Source organism: Simochromis diagramma, unplaced genomic scaffold (assembly GCF_900408965.1).
Source record: "Simochromis diagramma unplaced genomic scaffold, fSimDia1.1 OVJJ01000107.1, whole genome shotgun sequence".
NCBI lineage: Eukaryota > Metazoa > Chordata > Actinopteri > Cichliformes > Cichlidae > Simochromis > Simochromis diagramma.
Genome location: NW_024387209.1, coordinates 8505286 through 8525143, shown reverse-complemented (window position 1 = coordinate 8525143; position 19858 = coordinate 8505286). Strand labels below are relative to the sequence as shown.

At 40.8% G+C, this 19858-nt stretch overlaps 1 protein-coding gene across 5 annotated transcripts in view; it reads left to right on the top strand.

Moving 5' to 3' along the window:
- Window positions 1–19858, top strand: part of LOC120746328 (collagen alpha-1(XVIII) chain-like) — a 56947-nt gene that overhangs the window by 26625 nt on the left and 10464 nt on the right. For 3 of the 5 annotated variants that reach the window (XM_040051783.1, XM_040051780.1, XM_040051779.1), the window contains exons 2-20: window positions 9149–9690; window positions 11263–11343; window positions 11423–11482; window positions 12980–13055; window positions 13431–13502; window positions 15072–15214; window positions 15297–15314; window positions 15954–16160; window positions 16237–16263; window positions 16386–16448; window positions 16529–16612; window positions 16691–16741; window positions 16842–16982; window positions 17118–17171; window positions 17472–17516; window positions 17656–17718; window positions 18471–18602; window positions 18813–18878; window positions 18974–19000. In XM_040051783.1, the coding sequence (XP_039907717.1) occupies window positions 9149–9690; window positions 11263–11343; window positions 11423–11482; window positions 12980–13055; window positions 13431–13502; window positions 15072–15214; window positions 15297–15314; window positions 15954–16160; window positions 16237–16263; window positions 16386–16448; window positions 16529–16612; window positions 16691–16741; window positions 16842–16982; window positions 17118–17171; window positions 17472–17516; window positions 17656–17718; window positions 18471–18602; window positions 18813–18878; window positions 18974–19000 (1952 nt within the window). The remainder of the gene's footprint in view (window positions 1–9148; window positions 9691–11262; window positions 11344–11422; window positions 11483–12979; window positions 13056–13430; window positions 13503–15071; window positions 15215–15296; window positions 15315–15953; window positions 16161–16236; window positions 16264–16385; window positions 16449–16528; window positions 16613–16690; window positions 16742–16841; window positions 16983–17117; window positions 17172–17471; window positions 17517–17655; window positions 17719–18470; window positions 18603–18812; window positions 18879–18973; window positions 19001–19858) is intronic. The other 2 variants (XM_040051782.1, XM_040051781.1) reach the window with 2 other exon arrangements.

Below are 19858 nucleotides of genomic sequence, written 5' to 3'. Positions count from 1 at the left end.
AACTACACAAATTGCAAAAAAGTGCAGTAAACTACAAAAAAATTGAAAATCTTTTTTTTTTTTTTACATATATTTCTAGTTAGCGAAATTTAAGATGGCTTGTCTCTCAAAACTGTAAATACAAAAAAGTTGCACAAAATAGTTTCCAACAACAGGAAATTTATTTTGAGTGTCTTCATAGCTTTATTTTTGAGATACACCAATTTTTATATACTGCAAGAAAAACGAAGAAAAAATATTATAATGCAAATTTGCCAAAAAACAGCATGTGCATCAAAATAAACTGTTTCCAGCAGTGCAATTTGAGTTCTAAGCATCCCAGAAACTATAAATAAAAGCATAAACTTAAACATGACTTTTAAAAACACCAGTGTAGGCTTATAAGGTCCCGAAAGTAAAAAACTACATTTCTGCGAAAATGACGTCACTTCCGGTTTCAGGCAGGTAATGGCGGACATGCAATAGTTCGCGCTGACGTCTGTTCCAACGTAGGAAGTGTTATGAACAGCTGATCAGATTAGCAAAGCGTGTTTCTGGAATATTATGTTTTTGTTGCTGCAAGTGCTTTTTATGCAATTTTTCAAAGCTATATGTGGAAGGAAACCGTGACCTAGGACAAGCTGATGGCATAAGATGTAAGTACAACTCCTCCAGTTTCAAAGTTTTTTTTGCAGTTTGCAAAGAAAATTATTATGCTATCTTACGTGGTTCCAGTTCTACAGGGATTTAAAAATAGTTACGCAAAACGGAGCGTGCCCGCTCCGACCGGTTTTAAAGGGTTAATATACTGGTAAAAATCAACTGAGAAACTACCAACACACATAAGTGTGATGCGTTATGTATACACTGTCATATAGCTGACACATGTTGCCTACATAATTTAAAAATATAGATGATTATCTTTATTTTTCATTTTCTAATTTTTAATGTATTATTTTATTTAGGCGGTTTTGGTCCTCCGTATTTTAAAGTCAGAAAAAAGCTTGCAATTTGGAAGATGGGTTTGATTAATGTTAAATACACACTTTTTGTAAATCAATGGTCAAAATATGCAAAAACATTGATGTTGGAACTGCTGAAGTTGCTGTGGTGTCACTTTCTCCCCTGACGCATGATAAAACACCTGAGTTCACGCCGTTGTCGCCAGGCTGCACACAGCAGTTCATGTTGTTGTCTTGTCTCCTGCAAACGAGGCATTTTTAATGTGTAGAGTCAGTAGCAGTCAGCAGCAGCATGCCTGCTAGTTGTTTGATGGTAGCTGCATCTTTTTTATGGCACTTAAATCTATTCTGGTCATGTTAGATGTTTATACTGTAAACTAGAAATCATATATACATTAGGTTAGAAACTTTTGCAGTGAGTATAAACCCTGACAAATATATCAGAGGCTCTTGTTCAGCCTTTTAATGCCTTAATAAATTTAGCAGCACACGTCATTGGCTGGACATTCCTGGGGTTTTTAAATTAAAACTTTGACCTCTGCCACATGAAAACCTTCTTCATCGTGTGTTTCCCACGAGAATGCTTACTGCAAATGTTTGAATGACCTTTACAACAACTTGTGGCTTTAAAACACCAACACAGCTATGTTTCACCCCACAGCAGACTCCTGAATCTGCACTGCAGTACGTTTTGGAGACTTTGGTGTATGCATGCAGCCAAGCTTTTGCACTGTTTTTGCTCGGGGTGTACGGGTTATAACACGTCCCTGTGGTTGTCAGTCAAACTGTTTATTGCCTGTGATTTTCCAAACACCTGCACAAGGGATGACAAAAGGGTTAAGGGAGCCTACATTTGATCAAAAACACTCAGTATAAGCTCTCAGTCGTGATGTTGTCTTTACATTTAGATGTAGGTTGGTTTCTCACAGCAGGCAGTAATCATTCTATTCCTCCCATCACATCCTACTCCTGCATGCCAGCCACACTTTCCTGTCTCGAGTTATCGTGTCATCATTTCTATTCAGCTGGTGTGTTATGTAGATTTACAGATGGATGGCGTTTTATAGTTTCCCAGATGGGGAGGAAACAATCAGGCTGTCTGTGGTGGCAGTGGTGGTGGAAGTGGGGAGAAGCTTGTGGAAGGTATTTTTGATAACCGCTGTGGGTGGGAAAATGGTCTGCTCCGAGAGATTGAGTGTGACAATTGTGCGGTCGGTTTGGGTGAAAGGGCGGCGGTCTTGCGGTCGGTAACAAGAGAGCGTTGTGATGGGATGAGACGGGGAGGCTTGCAGTCTCTGCCAGGAGGGCAGAGGGTACGACAGTCACCCACCCTTTCACCCAGTCACACTTGATGGAATGCAGTCGAGTGTTTGGGACACCATTAGAAGATGAGCAGAGATTCAAAATGAGGCACAAGTATAAGAAAGACTTTTATATGAGTGGGGAAATACTGGGTCTTCAACTTGGAAGCAATTTAAATGCATTTTGGACCATTTATGTGTCATTTATAGTGTCTCAAACAGACACTGAGTCACTTCCATTTGATTAAAGTTCATCTTTTTCCAGCTGATGCTGAGGTTCAAGAGGCCACGCCCACCCTGGAGGGCCTCTGGGTTCTCCTGCTGCATGGTTAGTGCTCAGTTAGTACTCAGGTATAAAAAAAAGAGACGGCAGTTTAATGAGCTGGTTGTGAGCTGCTTGTTTATCATTATTTCTCATTTGCTGCTGATTGGTTCCCTTATTAGTTCCTAAAAAAAACACAAACTGTGAAAGCAAGGTTGTCAGCCTGTCTTCAGCCCATAAAAATAAAAAGTAGTGCCACCAGCAGCCCAAGCTTTAAGCTTTCAACATTACTGAAAAGCAAAACAAAAAACTTTTAAGTGGCCTGAAAGATCAGTCTTTGCTATTTGCTTTCACGCTGTTGGCAACCAGCTGAAGAATACGACAAATTGACAGATGACTTGGCAGCAAATACATTAGAGAAAGGGTGTCAAACATAAGGCCCGGGGGTCCCGGCAAAGACTCCCCTCATGTAATTAACCATTAAATGACAGATAATGCATAAAAATGTTTTGAACGTTTTTTTTTTTTATATATTAACAAAAAAAACCTTGGAGTGTTGGAGCCTGTTAGAGAAGGAAACTGGAAACAGTCTGCAGGTAACTGTTAGAAGCAACAAGCTGTCAAAAATGTATTAGAGCAGTTTGCTTTATCAAATTATATTTTCTCAGTTTTCAGATCTGTTTTGTAATAATTCCCTAGCTTTGCCTTCCAGCACATTGTTTTTCTGCACTTTTTCCTCTTTTTAAAAGTCAGATTTGGTGCTTTTACTGAATCCAGTTTTCAGTACATTCATTCTGTGAGTAATTAATTTTTGCCCTACTTCATGCATGTAACACATGTATCACGACAGCAACGGTTAACGTTTGACCCTGTAGCAGATTGGAGAGTAAGAGAGCTAGCGCAGACTTAAAATATAAAAACTGGGCTTTAGACACATTGAAATATGGTCCTGTTAGCAAAACGGATGATGAAATAAATCATGCATTTCGACATGTGCTGCAGGCTAAATTTATGAACCAGTGGTACCTGTCTCCGTTCATACTTCTCAAATTCTTCACATAGACAAATTTGTTTTGGAGGGCAGCCAAAAACCCGAGCTTTTCAGCTCTTCTGCCTCTTCGAGGAGCAAGATGTGAACAAAAAGAAGAATCCAGCTGATGTCATCTGAGCTGCACCGATCCCCCCTCAATCAACTTTAATTGGCGCTGGGCTCTGGGCTCATTCAGACGTGGATTAGAGTCTGAGCGGGGATCAGAGGCTGGGTGAAGGTGTCACAGGCTCCATTTGAAGTGTTAACTGATGCCACAGCCGAGACTCAGTGCAATTAACAGCCCGAGTCTCAGGCCAGCTGTGTGAATGAAGTGTTTGTTGTGTTTTACGATAAAGAGTCCTGGATTTTATTCTTACCCACGTCCTCAATTCTCCAAATCAAGACCTGCAGATTTCTGCTGCAGATATATTAAGATCTGCTTTGGGAATACCAGGACAATGGCATAATATTCCTCATGCAAAACACTGAAATTACTGAAATTGTTCAGACACAGTAGATGCTTTGGTGTAGTTATTGAAGGCAGATTGAGTTGCTTTTGCAAGTAAAGGACATTTCAGGTCAAGCAGAAGAATGAGGGTGTAGTTTCCTACATTTTTCTCTATTTTAGGCCACTTTAACCATCACATGCTTGCATTACTTTGCCCGTTGTACTTTGTAATTTAAGCACACAGTGTGGTTACATTGACTGCAGTAACACTCAGGCTTAGGCGCAGATTTTACAGGATAATATAAACTCTTCTTATGCTCCCCCTCCAGGATGAGGGAAGGTCTCTGCACTGCTAACCCTCTGGAGGAGTTCATTAGTTACACTGTGACATTTGTTTTATGTTTTATGCATGTTTTAACTGGCGCATTGAGTCAGTTCGGGCTGCTGGCCCGTCCACTTTGTCCCATTAACAGTCCCTCATGGTCCACTTTCCCATGGACAGTTGCCGTGCATTTCCTCCCTCCCGCCCTCTGTCTGTCCATCTGTCAGTCCATGCCTCTTCTCATTGCCTGTGTCTTTTTCTTCACACGCTAAAACAGGCAGGCGTCGGATTTCTCTGGAGTTACATGTTGGAAAATACACACATGGCACCCCAGTAATCCCCTGTAACCGAGAACATGAGGTCATTAAGGCTGCAAAACACTGATGTGGGCTGTTCTTGCATACAATGGGGACTGTTAGCGTGGAGAAAGGAAGTCAGAAATGAGCTTTCTGTGATTGGTTTCAACAAAAAAAATCTGTATTTCATTATTCAACGGTGTCCCATGCAGAGATCTGAGCTGATGTCTTAAGAGCATAAAAAACAATTTGAACAGCTTAACGTGAGGAGTTCCTTCATGAACATAATTTACTGTCCAATTTGCAACAGTTCTGCTCATTGCACACGCCAAATTTCTGTGGTTTTAGCTTTGTTTGTTTGTCATTATGACTTATATAAAATAGGCGGGGTTTCACTTCCTTAAATGCACAAATCAAAATGTAGCAACATTTGAATCAAACTTTGTTTTTTTCTTTGCCAATCCAATGAAACTGCATTTTTTTCATGTTTTTGATAAACTCAAAGTTACGTTTTATATATATTATGACAAACACCATCCACTTAGCACACCTTAAACACACTAAGGTGTGCTAAGTGGCATAGATTCAAGAAGGTTCTGGAAACATTCCTCACAGATTTTGGTCCACATGGACATGTGCTGCATGTCAAAGTGCCACGGACACACGATCACATCCACAATGAAAATCTTCTGTTCCACTACATCCCAAAAGTTGCTCTATTGGACTAAAATCTGGTGACTGTGGAGGCCGTTTGAGTACAGTGAACTTATTGCCATGTTCAAGAAACCAGTTTGAGATGATCTGAGCTTTGTGACATGGCGTGCTATCCTCAGAAGATGGTACACTGTGGTCATAAAGTGATGGACATGGTCAGTAACAACACTCCGGTAGGCTGTGGTGTTTAACCCCTTAGCAGTCGGACATACCGCCCACGGTACGTCCGACTCCTAACCCTTTTAGGCAAAATTTGTAGGACTGCTAAGGGGTTAAACAATGCTCAGCTGGTACTAAGGAGCCCACAGTGTGCCAAGACAATATCCCTCATATTATCACACCAACAGCAGCCTGAACTGTTGATATAAGGCAGTATGGATCCATGCTTTCATATCGTTTGAGCCAACTTCTCACCCTCCTATTGACATTGCTGCAAAACTCAGACAGGCTATGACTTTCCAATCTTCTGTTGTCTGGTTTTGGTGAGTCAGTGTGAATTGTAGCCTGAGTTTCCTGCTCTTAGTGGTCAAGAGTGGTCTTCTGCTGCTGTAGTCCATCTGCTTCAAGACTGGACATGTTGTGCATTCAGAGATGCTCTTCTGCATTGCTTGGTTGTAACGGTTAATGTTGCCTTCACATTTTTTACCCAGACAACTGCCACTCAGTGTGGATCAGCAGTTTCTGAAATAGTCTCAAATGAATAACCGTGCCACATACAGAGTCACTTAAGCAGTCCTACAAATTTTGCCTATAAGGGTTAGCAGTCGGACGTACCGTGGGCGGTACGTCCGACTGCTAAGGGGTTAAAATCACCTTGCATCATCATTCTGATGCTCAGTTTCAACTTCAGCAGGTAGTCTTGACCATGTCTACATGCCTAAATGCATCGAGATGTTGTCGTGTGAGCAGTTGATCAGGTGTACCTAATAAAGTGTATAATAAAGATAATTCTGGGCATATATGATAACTATTCTGTTATTAAATGGAAAAACAAATACTAAAGTTGGGGAAGATAGACACTGGAGATAAATTATGAATTAAATACTCCATAAATACAGCAAAGATTGAGTGGTGCTTTGATTCTAAAAGAAAGGAGGAACATTTTCATTATTTTTCCTCTTCCTTCTTCATTTGACACAATGCTGTGCAGGTTATTTTATCCTCTTGATGCTATGACATATAAAACAAAGTTTAACATTCTTCCAGTGCAAATTTATTCCTGTAGAATTTAATGAACATGTCTTACACATGGAGACTCCTTTCCCTCAGCTCAGCTCTTAGTATTGAAACTATGTCAAACTGCACTGTCCCTTTTTAATAAGTAATTAAATATATCTATTGCTTTATACATAATATTTTGTGCTTTATGAAATCAAAACATGTTTAAAAGTTTTTTACAATGTCTGAAGAGGTAAAATGATATAAAATCCTGCCAGGAAAAACTCTAAAAATAAGCATGTTTCTTATTCCCTGTTGCTTCCTCTGCATTCTCACAGGAAAGAAACAGAAATAAATTAAAAGCTTGAGACTAGATTGCAGCCCAGATAAAGAAATTAGAAAACTTTGCGTAATTGTTATGTAATGGTCTTATAACCACAGTGCTAATGGCTTGCTGGCAGACATTAGCCTCCCTCATGGGAGACTTCGCTGTTACTGGGCTGTAGAGTTGGGTTAGTGGGAGAGCTGTGGTAAAACCAGACAGCTTCCAGATGTGAACATGTATGGAATTAGAGTAGGGGCCTCCCTTGAGAAATTCATTTTCAGTCTACCATTTTTGATTAACTGTAAGTTCACATTTATGCTGTCGTTTGTCATTTTCTGAAACTGCATAAATATATACCACTATATGGTTTAGCTCACACAACAGCTGCAGCAGCTGTGCTGCCTTGAGAAGAACCAATAGCAGGTGCCTTCACTGAGAAGCCCTCCACCCTGCCGATCTCAAGCTCCAGTTGGATCAAATCCTATAATCCCAGAGGAGCCAGGCTTCTTGTAGCTGCTGCGCAGGTCGAGAGAGTTTACAGGCTGACAGCAGTTGATCTGGTTGTCCTGTTACTATCCATGACAGCAGCATAAGCAGGTGGAAGGCAAACAAACCCCCCAAAGGGAAAAATAAGGTGGCTTAAATGGCATTAAATATTGACCACACGTGAACATATAAAATTCCCATCACTAAGAAATGTGGGAGACCCCCACTACTGATGACCTCTGTACGCCTTTAATGCACAGATTGCACTTGTGCAATGGCAAGCCTCAAACCCTATCCTGGTAAAAAAAAAATGCTGCTTCTCCCCTGTGAGGCTGATTTATGAGAATGTAAATCTGCTGCTTCTCATTTCCCTTATGGGCTATTTTAGTCTGTGGGAATTGAAACTCAAGCAGTTTTTCCACTAATGTGCCCCACTATCGAAGCCTCAGAGTGTGTCCTATAAATGCCTTGTAGCCATGTTTTTTTTGGGAAAGTTTTGTTCTTAAATCACCCTCATTGCTGAATTTGGGATCTGTGGTTTTAGCATGTGACCTGCAGTGTCAGTGCACTTTTCGGTTTGTTGTTCCAGACATGGGATCTTCAAGGGTCACTCCAGTTAGCAGCTACTTTTGCAGCAGACTCGTAACTCTATGAATCTTGCAGTGAAAAGCACTTGTGAAATTTATGCCTCCTCACCCATTAAAATCCAGTGTTAGAAAACATTCAAACACCTTTAATGTGCCACAAGTATTTGAATTTGCCCACTTTTAGCATTTAAAAATGGGCAACTGTGTAAAAAATGACTAGAATAACTTTACAATAACTTTTTTTAAGTCCTTGAATTTAATCTGAATCACATCTTGATTATTTGATTTACTTTAGTGTGGTGGTGTACAGAAGCAAAATTGCAAAACAAGTTGCCATTGTCCAAAAACCTGATTGTATACATTGGTTTAAGACCAGAAAGCTGACACACTCAGGAAATAACCAACAAGAACTAGTGAAAAACGGTGTCAAGTAAGTGTAAGGAAAAGCTTTCATTTTGAAAGTAAAGGGTTTCCTTTTCTGTCTTTATAGTTTAACTACTGCTTAGTAGTAGTAGTAGTAGCTGAGTGTTTGCAAACAAGCTGGTCTTATCTATGCAAGCTAGCAAACTGTGGCTGTTTGCTAGCAATCGCAAAGACTTTTTCAGTGCAGCACCATGTACTTCTGTGCAACCAATTTCACCTAGCACCTGCTATCAGCCTGTCAGGGAATACACATTTTCTCTAGTTCCATCAGATTCAGCAGATGTTTACATGTTTATGTAATAGCCTTTTATAATGGACACAGTAAACATGCTATGCTAGTGGCAGCTTTGAGGACCACAGCTCGTTGGATTGAGGTTTTTTTGCCCTCGCCATCTTGCTGTCTTGAAACACGACGCTGCTTGGGATGACTATAGGTCATTTTATTGGCCTTTACAAAGGATGCAGGTTAAAATGACTTTCCAGTGGCTTCACTTTGTAGACCAAGAGGCTACATCTATCTGTGACATGCAGTATACTCACAACATCCCTACAAAAAGACCAGAGTCTTATAAACCCTTCAACGTGTAATTCTACTGCACAAAGATAATACTGCATCAGTACTAGTTCAGTCCCACATATGAGAGTGTAATACTAATTACACTGGCTGGTTTGTGAGTTTTTATGTACATTTTTCTTCTTATGAAGGGTTTTTACTTGATACTCAACAACATAAATCTCACCCAACTGATATAAACCATTGAAAACATTTTTTTTCAATGGTTGGCAACTGAAAGTCAAATTTCTCTTTCCTATGTGTGCACTAAGTTTTAACTTCCTGTCTCCTCCTTCTCACAGAAGTGAGCGGCATCTCTTTACTCCAGCTGATTGGAGAACCTCCACTAGAAGAGTTCGCCACCACCTATGGGCCAAATGGGGAGCCTGCCTATCGGTTCACTCCTTCAGTGGTCCCGGGCCAGCGAGCTCTGGTCCATGTCCCCAGCCCTTTCTACCGCCACTTCTCCCTCCTCTTCCATGTCAAGCCCTCCACTCCTGCTGCCTCCATCCTTTTCTCCATCACAGATGCCACCCAGAAGCTCATGTATGTTGCTGTCAAGCTCAGCGCGGTGAAGGCTGGCCGTCAGAAGGTTCAGTTTTTCTACACCGAGCCCGACTCTGAGGCTTCGTACGAGGCTGCCAGCTTTGAGGTGCCGAGCATGGTGGACACCTGGAGTCGCTTCTCGCTGTCAGTCATGGAGGAGCAGGTGGCCTTCTACCATGGCTGCGACTCTGAGCCACAGGTGGTGAAGTTTGAGCGCTCGCCGGATCCCATGGATCTCGACCCTGCATCAGTACTCTTTGTGGGTCACGCGGGAAGAGCTGACAATGGCAAGTTCCTGGTAAGTGGATCCACAGATTTGATGTTCCTTGGTGATTGCCAGATGATAACCAACCTGTAGGCCTTTGTGACTGGGACTTCAGCAATCATTTACTTTGGGACTGCCAGCAACCAGTCCAGAAATATTCATCTTTCTGTCTTGGCTTTTGGTTGTTAGATGGTCACTGACCGGTCCCGGGGCCTGTGTGACTGGGCCTTATTCCCCTGATCCCACACCGTCACCATGATTCTGTCATGTCAAAAATGGCAGCCAAGTTAACATCACATGGTTAATGGTCACATGTCTCAAAAATCTTAGTGGGTTGAGTAGTAATAATGACAACATCATATTTTTTAAAGGTTACATGAAGTCCAAAAATGCATGAAGAAGATTTCAAGTATTTGAAAGTTTTAACTGATGCTGCTCTTACTCAGGTCTGCTTTGAAACACAGCTGATAGATTCTTAACATGGTTTTTACTGAACGCTGCTTAGTGATTAAAAGAAATAAGTAATAACAATAAAACAGTCTCTGTATGTGTTACTTTGTAGCTCATGCAGTTTTAGCATGATTATCAATTTTGTTCGTTGGGTATAAATGACTAGAGGGTGACTCATCCAAGCCGTGGCTTAGCCTGCCTACAGCGGCTCATCTTGTTTGTAGATTGGACTGGATCACTCTACCTGATCCTGTGAGTGGAAGTATTGACCTACAGTCATCCATTTACCCTGCAAAATCCACTCCTGGAAAATGACTTTTGCATTTCCTCAAAGCGTTTGAGAAGAGCAAGTTGTAAATTAAAAAGTGAGCCAGGTCAAAGGTCACCAGTGACCATTATTCTTTTGGAAGGATCCTTTTAGCAGAACTTGGTTGACAAAAATTGCATTTTTAAGATTTCTTGAGTATCAAAATAATTCATACAGTTACACGTACATTTACATATATGCTGCAGACAGGAAACGCTCATGGCTAATTGCTCCAACACACAAATAAATGTGCTAAAATAAAGATGCCAGAAAAGATTTCTTCTTTATGTGTTGAGGATTTGATCACTATCAATATTTAGGAAATATGAAAGTTTAACGCATTAAGAATTGGACAAACCAACATGATGGCACTCATCTCAGAAATAAGCATAAAGCTACAGCAATGCTATAAAACGGGAAAGACAAATTATCACTTTTAAACAGTTTTTAACAGTTTTTGTTTCATACAACAGTGTGGTGCAAAAGAATGAGACGCCTGTTTTGTACGCATAATCTCCAGGGTACCAGCAGAGGAAATGCTAAAGAGATGTTTCACAGTTCTGACAGGAAAAAATGGAAAACAGCAACAAATCCTCCTCCAGAGGTATCTGGGAGTCTGTTCTTTCTTGTCTGTGACGTCACCCTGCGGCACTCCGTCCAGGGTTTGTGTCATTAACAATAAGGAGGTAGTGCCACCTTTAACCTCTGAGACAGGGACTCTGGTGATCATATGACTCTCTTTGAAGTGGAGAACTGTGGAAGAAATTAAGATGGCTGCAGTTAAAGCTCATAAAATCTGCATGCTTCTGATAATACCTATGGTGGGATTCACTGTCTGTGTGTTTTAGGGTGACATGGCAGACCTGAGACTGGTGGGAAACCCTCGGTCAGCTGAGCGTTTATGCGACTATGAGGACGACTCTGACACTGTGAGTTCTTGTGTTTCCAATATTCCAGTCAAACTACCAGAAGGCTTTTGTGAAACACAGTTTTTTCTCTGTATCGCAGGGCTCTGGTGACTATGGCAGCGGCGACGGCGAGAGGAGGCAGATGGGAGGCAGCGTGAAGGTCTGTATGAGCTTTGTGGATGTCTTATATGAACATACAAGAGTGATTTACAGTCTCTGAAATCATCTCAGCTCGAGATGTATTTCAAGAGGAACAGCAGGGCCTAATTGCATTATGGGAATTGTAGGCATTGAATTACTTATTAATGGCTTTCTGGAGGTCTCTCAAAGTTTTCTTTAGACATTAGCTACTTTTTAACAGACCATTATCAGAGGAAACTTTTTTGTTTGTTAAGCCATGTAACACTATGAATCATTCAAGCTTATAAAAAGGCACCTAACTGAAGGGATGAATCAGTGTTTTGTCTATACATAACAGACAACAACAGCAAAAAATTTAATTTGTATCTTTAGTCGTTGCTACCAGCCTGTCGCAAAAACATATCATTTGTTCCCATTTCTTTAGTCGAATCTATAAAAAACACCAAAGATAACAGTTTCACAGACATAAATTAGTATTTATTTTTTTTGTAACGACTAAATGATTCCCAAAGAGCTATTAGCTCAGCACATCCTTAAAAAATCTGAGGAAAATGGACAATTGGAGGACAAAAAGAGAAGTGGCAGCCCCAAAAAGATACCTGCAGCAGATGAACAGTATCTGAAAGTCAAGTCCTTAAGAAACTGTTCACTGAAGCATCATCAGAGATAGTCTCAGTGAAAAGGTGGCTGTCAAGACGCTTTTCTTGATAAGGAGAAAAGGCTGAGGTATGAAAATTACACTGGACTGGACTGAAAATCAGTGGAGACAGGTTTGATGGAGTGATGAACCCAAATTTCAGTTTTTGATTTTGATTCGTCAGTATGTACGGGGCAGGTTGGAGGGAGGTGCAACACTGAGTGTCTACAGCCATCATCGAGCTGCATCTCAGCCAGTGGTGTTGGAGATCTTTGTCAGAACTGATGAATTACAAACACAGAAAAGTGCCATCAGAGTTTGAGCCACCATGCAATACCATCTGGAAAGAGTCTGATTGACAAAAGCTTAATTTTTCAGCATGACAGTGATCCCAAACACACTGCCAATGCAGTAAACGCACACTCACTGCCCCCAAGAGTTTCCAAATGTGGAGCAATCATTTGGCTTAACATTATTTAGTAGTAGTTTTTGTTTTTAATTTATGGATCTCTTTCAGTTAAATCTCTTTTGCAGTGAAATATTTTTACACTAGGATCCTTTATATATATGGGAGACCATAGAGAATATGAAAAACAGTTGGGTGAACTTAAAAAACACACATATCCCAAAACATCATTAACACATCAGCTGGTAACACACTGCTCCCTAGTGGTGAACATTTCATTTAAACTTTCAATTTCAACTGAATGCAAATTATCTGCTTTCCACCACCTGGTGGAAGTATTTGTCTGCTCTTGTGCACAAATATTGTCTGAAAATTACATATAAATGTAGATGTACATGTGATGTGGTTGCATTCCATTATGTGGATTTCCAGATGTTTTAAACTGTTGTATTTGTGTCCCGTTCCCCCCACAGACCACCCCTCCACCTTTCCGTCCACTGCCTGAACCTCCGCTGATTTCCTCACACATAAACACACTCACACAAACAGGTAAAGAGAAAGTGTGTTAATTTATAACTAAAGAGCTTAAGCGTGCTCTTCCAGGACTCTCAGCATGTCACTGCGCTGTATAAATGTGTAATGGAAGTTTTTAAATCATGCAGCAGGCGCTGCCAAAGAAACATCATGTAGACATTTTTAAGCCAGAAAAGTTTACGTCAGGTTGCCTGTCTGGACCCGTGTGAGGAGATTGCTGCAAGGAGTGTGTATGACTAGAAGTTCTTTAGCTCCCTCTAGTGGATGATAAAAGAAGTAATTTCTCTTTGAGTGAGTTGCTCGTGAAATAGGACCGTTCCTTTCTCCGTCACGCCACAAACATGTTTCATGAGTTCTCCGAGCAGCAGGTAAAGGTATGTTTGTGTTCAGATGTCTGGTATCAGCCCTCCGTGGAGTACAGCAGGCAGGACTTCAGCAAGCCTGGATTATTAGGCTCAAGAGGTGGGTCGCAGGGGGCAAAAGGGTCCTGATAACGGCTGGCAGCACATCAGATTAGGATCATGTCCTAATCAATCTGTGGCCTTCCTATCACAGTAAAGAAGAAGCGCTCTGGCTGTTGCTGCTTTCTCATTCTGCTCAGTGTATGGGTGGAGGTTGATTGAACGTCAGCATCCGCTCAGCAGGCTTCAATGCGATGGTGTCTTAGTTTTGTCCCCAAGAGAGCAAATCTTGATTATTATTGAAGTAGCTGACTACTTACTACTGAAATTTGTAGCACAACATCCAACATTATTTCTACTTGTAGTGCCACTCTGAATAGTCCTCAGGAACTCTGTTTAATCAGATTGGCTTAAATTAAAATCACAGGACGGTAGAAATGACATTTTAAAGGTATAATCTTTATTAAAATCTCTGTTCCAGTCAACTTTGGTGCAAAACATAATATAATAACTTACGTTTAATGCTCTATCGGACATTTCTTGAGTAAAACGTTCTGTTGTATAAGTGACGATGGGCAACGCCCATGGAGGTCCAACACTGACAAAATAATGACTGAATGAATAAATGGCTCAAAAAAGTGCCATATACCTTAAATATAAAAATACATAAAATAAGATGAAAATTGGTGTTTCAGATTTTATGTTTTCCATTAACGGTGTTATTTCCTCCTTTTTTTTTGCTAATTTTTTATTTATTTATTTATTTTTATTTATTCATTCCATTCTCCTATTTGAACTTTTTTTTTACTTTCTATTTCCTGTTTTTTCTTCTTATTTATTCTCGTGTGTTTTTTATTTGACTGTTGACTTATTTATTTATGTTCCTGTTTTTACTTCATTTTCACTCATTTTATTTAATATTTACTAATTTTGTTAGTCCACAAACAAAACTACTGTAACTTTTTATTGTGAAGCAGAAGCAACTAAACCTACTAGTTTAAATACAAAAAACAGTAAAACATGCATGTTCTGCCTCTCGTGACCTGTTTGGGCTCATAAAGACATTTTGACTCCAGCCGTCACCAACAATAGAAAACCAGCGTTAATTGTAAGCAGCGCTAATGTGTCTGCTTTAATATTTGTCTCTTTTGTTTCTTTACCAAAAGCAAACTTACAGATCAACATGGTTTTATTTTATTTATTTATCTATTTATTTATGGTGGACCTGTTAAGTTAAATATAAAACCCTGAAGAAACGATACAGCTAACCTTGAAATGAGAAGCAAGAATTCCTGCTTCCCTCTATAGGACTGATTTCTAAAATAAAATTGGCCTTTTTTGCAGAGAAAAATAAATAGAAGGCAATTTCATTAAAGACATTTTTTGGCTTTTGCTTTGGCATCTTCTGTGCTTTCATTTTGTGATTATTGCAGTTCCAATTTCACATTTTGCTTCGGGTGATGGTGAAGGACTGTTTGCCTGATCAGCGTGCTTGACATCCATGTGCTATATAAGAGCAGATGATGCACTGATAGTTGCTGGTCTTACATTTACACATATCACAATTGTATTTAAGCATTCTTGTCCTGCGGCACAGTCTAGATGTTCCTAACTTGCTAAATTACTTCTGGTACAATCGGTGCTAAAGGTGAAAAAGGAGACAGAGGAGAGAAAGGCTCAAAGGGGGACCAGGGCCCTGTAGGAGCGAAGGGAGATTCAGGTGTCAGCTCTGGCTCTGGTTTCTCTGCACAGGGTGGAGTCCAAGGACAGAAGGTAAGACACCACTTTGTGTCTGTGAGTGTGTTTATAGTGATCGTATGGCTGATGCACTTAACTGTTTCTTCCTGCTTTTCAGGGTGAAAAAGGTGAAAAGGTATGTAAAGTGTTTGTCCATGTACTCATACACATGCAGTTTGGCTTTTATACATAATAAGCTAAACAAAAATAAGGAGGTCAGCATGTGTACAAATAATCCCTGCAATGCAGAAGCTCAGGATTCAGAAAACTCTAAAATCTCAGTCTCAGAGCCAAGAGTTTTGTTTTTCGCACTCGGCTCTGTCCGGTGTCACATATAGTTGAAAAGATGGCCTTATAGGGGGAGGAGCTAAAACTATTTTGAGTTCTGAATCATTGAAGGCTACTCTGGTCGAATCAAGGAATAAAAACATGTTGGAGATGAGCAGAAAGGCTCATGTCAGAATGAATGAATTGAAGCACAAGAGCAGAAATGTCTAAATGCCGATCAGCCAGGAGCAAAACTTATGATACAGATTGAATTTGAAATTTTATTCTTGCCATTAGAAATGATAGAAATTATTTCAGGTTCATCCATAACAACATGTTTTGTTTCTGCTGTCAACAGATCTACTGTGTCTCTGCTAGAGAAACTATTATTGCCTTTATTATACACATAAAGCTTAAAACTATAATTCACATTTAAATTATCTAAACCTGTAACCTAAGTATTAACTAAGTATTACATTCCTTCCAAATCCAACATTCTCACTCACAGGGTGATCTTGGCAAAGGCTACACTGGTAAAAAAGGAGATCGTGGGGCTCAGGGGCCTCCCGGACCACCTGGTCCTACAGGACCTGCAGCTGAGGTGGTCCGACTTGGGGATGGCTCTATTGTGCAGCAGCTGGCCGGACCCCCTGGACCACCAGGACCGCCAGGGTTGGATGGGCCTGCAGGACCTCCAGGAGCTGATGGGGAGCCTGTGAGTACAACGAGGTTTAGAGCTGTTCAGTGTTTGGAGGTTCATGTTGCTCAGAGGTTGTTCATTAATCTTTCAGGGTGATCCAGGAGAGGATGGAAGAGCTGTGAGTTTCTCTGTTTTCACATTGAAATATTGCTACAAAAGAAGAATTATTTATAGGCTTTTCCAGATAAATCGATTGAAATATTATCAGTGTAATTTGGGTTTTTTTGCCTCTGTTTCCAGGGTCCTCCTGGGCTGCAGGGTGTTCCAGGAATTCCAGGAGGTCCTGGTGCCAAAGGCGAAAAGGTGCCCTATTTAAGTCATCTGTTTAAAGAAGACACATGGCATTATGTAACGTGATAATCTGTGGTCTTAAAATCCTCCAGGGTGAACGTGGAGAGGGTCAGCCTGGACCCAGAGGCCCCCCAGGTCCACCTGGACCTCCTGGACCTGGTACTGGTGATCGTCCAGTAAGTCCAGGCTCCATACACTCTTTTCATTCATTTCATAACTTCCAAAACTTTTCACTAAATTTATGCTTCTTACAGACATTTGTTGACATGGAGGGCTCGGGATTCCCAGACTTGGATAAAATCCGGGTATGTTTTGTTTTGGGGTTTTTATGTTGTTGTTTTTTAACATAAGTAAAAAGTAGTCACTTGAGGTGGTAATATGATTGTTTTGGGATTTGTTATCTAGGGTCCACATGGTCCACCGGGTCTCCCAGGTCCTCCTGGCCCTCCTGGGATCCCTGGTACTTCAGTGGCAGTGGGCCTTGATGGTCCAATAGCTGTTGGACCTCCTGGACCACCTGGGCAAGATGGTGCTCCGGGATTGCCAGTGAGTATTTTACTTTGATTACTTACCATTTTACTTCCTTACCACCCAATGCCTTCATTGTTCTGCTTTTAAATGTTGTTGATGTTTATTTGAGGTATAGTAAATACTGACTCTGTTTTGTGTTTGCTGCTGTAGGGACCCCCTGGTCCTCCTGGGCTACCCGGTCCACCTGGACCTGCAGGAGGAAAGGTAAAGATAGACTCAGTCTGTGGGGCTGTACTATGGTACATGCTAGCAAGAGACAATGTACTCACTAAAAGACTTAATCATTTATTAATAAAATCTGAATGAGAAATTCATTAGTTTTATTTAGTGATTAACCAAAATATTTTAAAGATTTTTATTTTGACCACAAAACAGCTAAAAAAAATTCAAGAAGGATTTAAATGAATACAGCCTACAAACCTGGACTAAATGTAATGATTCAATAGACATTTCTTTTAAATGTATTGACTATCATATATTTTGTTTTAAATCTTCTTTCCCCAGGGTGACAATGGTGACCTCGGTCTTCCAGGACCAGCTGGAGAAAAGGTGAGCTTCATTTTTAATTTCAGCCCTTAAAACTCTCATCATTGAAAGCAGAAAGATGTTCCCCACTGAACTGATATGAAAATGTTGTACTTGGTGGCCCATCCATGTACTCTTCACATTCTTTGTTGCTTTCCTTTAGCAAGATGCACAAGGCTCCAGCTTTTTCACCGGCTTATTCTCTTACTTTACTCCATCCTCTACGGTGTGTAATGGGTTGGTGGTCCTGGGGCATGTCTCTGCTATGATGATTTATTTTATTTTCTCGAGTTTTCTGCATTATTTACTCTTTATTATTATTATTATTATATTACTATTATTTTCTGTTTTCCCAGAATCTTTCAAGACATTGCAGCTGTGAAAGATTCTGTTTCCTTAAAAGACTTTCTTCACTCATTTAAGGACCTACTCTGCGTTTCCTTAGTTTCTGTCATGCATATACAAAGCAAGGTGTTCATATTAAAAATGACCAAAGTTTTAATAAATCAGGCTTCACACTGTGCAGATTTTTAGATACTTTCACCAAAAATGGTTTCTTTAAATAGTTACTTGGTACAGGGACCTATGAAGAACAGGCCGTACAGCTCACAAGCACTGGGTACTGCCCCTCAGCAAGCTTCCAGAAGCTGGCTGATCATATGACAGTGTCCTGTTAGAAAGAGACATGCACTAACACGACTTGCTTCAGACATACAGGGCGATGATAAAGAGGCATGTTTGTCCATTGTTGAATTATACAATCAGCTCTAGTACAATCCAAAAATAAATACAGGCACATTAATGAGCATAGTAGGTCCCCAAACCTTAACTGTAACCTTCATCCGCATCTCTACTTAACCTCCAGCTCTGCACGTGCCTGTGTCATGCCACCGTTTGCTCTTCCTGTCCTACTTTTCTTCTCCTCTTTATACAGTGTTGAACATAATCTGACATTACAACTGACCTCTGCCACCTAAGGGCTCTCAGGGTGAACCAGGACAGGTGGGGACATCAGGACAGACTGGCCTGGCAGGGCTTCCAGGTCCAATGGGACCAGTGGGACCACCAGGGCCCCCCGGACCACCTGGGCCACCATATCGCATTGGCTATGTGAGTAGATTCCTTTTCTCCTTTTTTTTGTTTTCTTTTGTTTTTTGTGGACAGATGAGAGCAAGTACCAAGCTAAAAAAAGTTGTTAGTTTGAGGATGCCGGTAGCAACCATTGATATCTACTCTGAAATGTCAACCAGTCCAAACAGTCTGAGTGAATGAGAAGCTAGCAGTGATCAGTTGTTTTGACTTCAAATTATCTCCATACAGGGTGATCAAGATGGATATGAGGTACTCAGTGGTTTGCCTGGACTCAGAGGCGAACCTGGACCCCAGGTAACGAGTTACAAATATGGGAGATTGTTGTTCCTTTGCTCACAGTGCTGTAAATTTTTGTATATCTCATGCTGTCCTGTGCCATATTTTTCCAGGGCCCACCTGGTATTGCAGGTCATCCTGTAAGTATGCCAGAAAAACTGTATGGCTTGAAGTTATTTCTTTATGTCCATGATACCGTAATTATTCAGCCCCCTGAGTCAATTGTAGAACCACCTTTTGCTGCAATTACAGCTGCCAGTCTTTTAGGGAACGTCTCTACCAGCTTTGCACATTGTTGTGGAAGTTTTCCACTTAAATAAAGCCTGCAGACGAGCGGTGAGCGGTAGCTGATATTCTTTAATCCAAACACACAAAGAACATACAACCAAGCTTGTGGAGACCCCTGCATGACCACGGGGCAGACGGTCAGCAGTCTCACTGAGCCTAGCATGGCTCTCAGTTAAATACCTTCTCCAGGAACAAAAGGCAGTACACAGCTGTTTCACACCTTAAGGTTTACACTCCCTTGCTACCTCCCAGAGTCCTTGAAGAGACAAAAGACTCTTCCTGTGGAGTTCCTGTTTCCCCCAACATCCTTACTGCACCCCCTCTTAACGTATGAGTGTCAGACATGTTAAAATCCAGTGGCACCAAGGCATCATACAATAATGTGATTAATAAGTGAAAGAAATTCCTATACAACATCTAGAGACTGAAATCCTTGCCCATTCTTCTTTGCAAAACAGCTTCAGTTCAGTCAGATTAGATGGACAGCGTTTGTGAACAGCAGTTTTCAGATCTTGCCACAGATTCTCGATTGGGTTTAGATACCAGACAGGTCAGGGATAAAGTTATTGAGAAATTTATAGCAGGCTTTCCCAAAGATTTCCCAAGCCTTGAACATCCCATGGAGCACTGTTCAACAGCAGTGCAAGCCACTGTAGTATATTTTTCTTCTTAAACTTTATTGATTCCTCTTTGCATTTAACCCATTCACC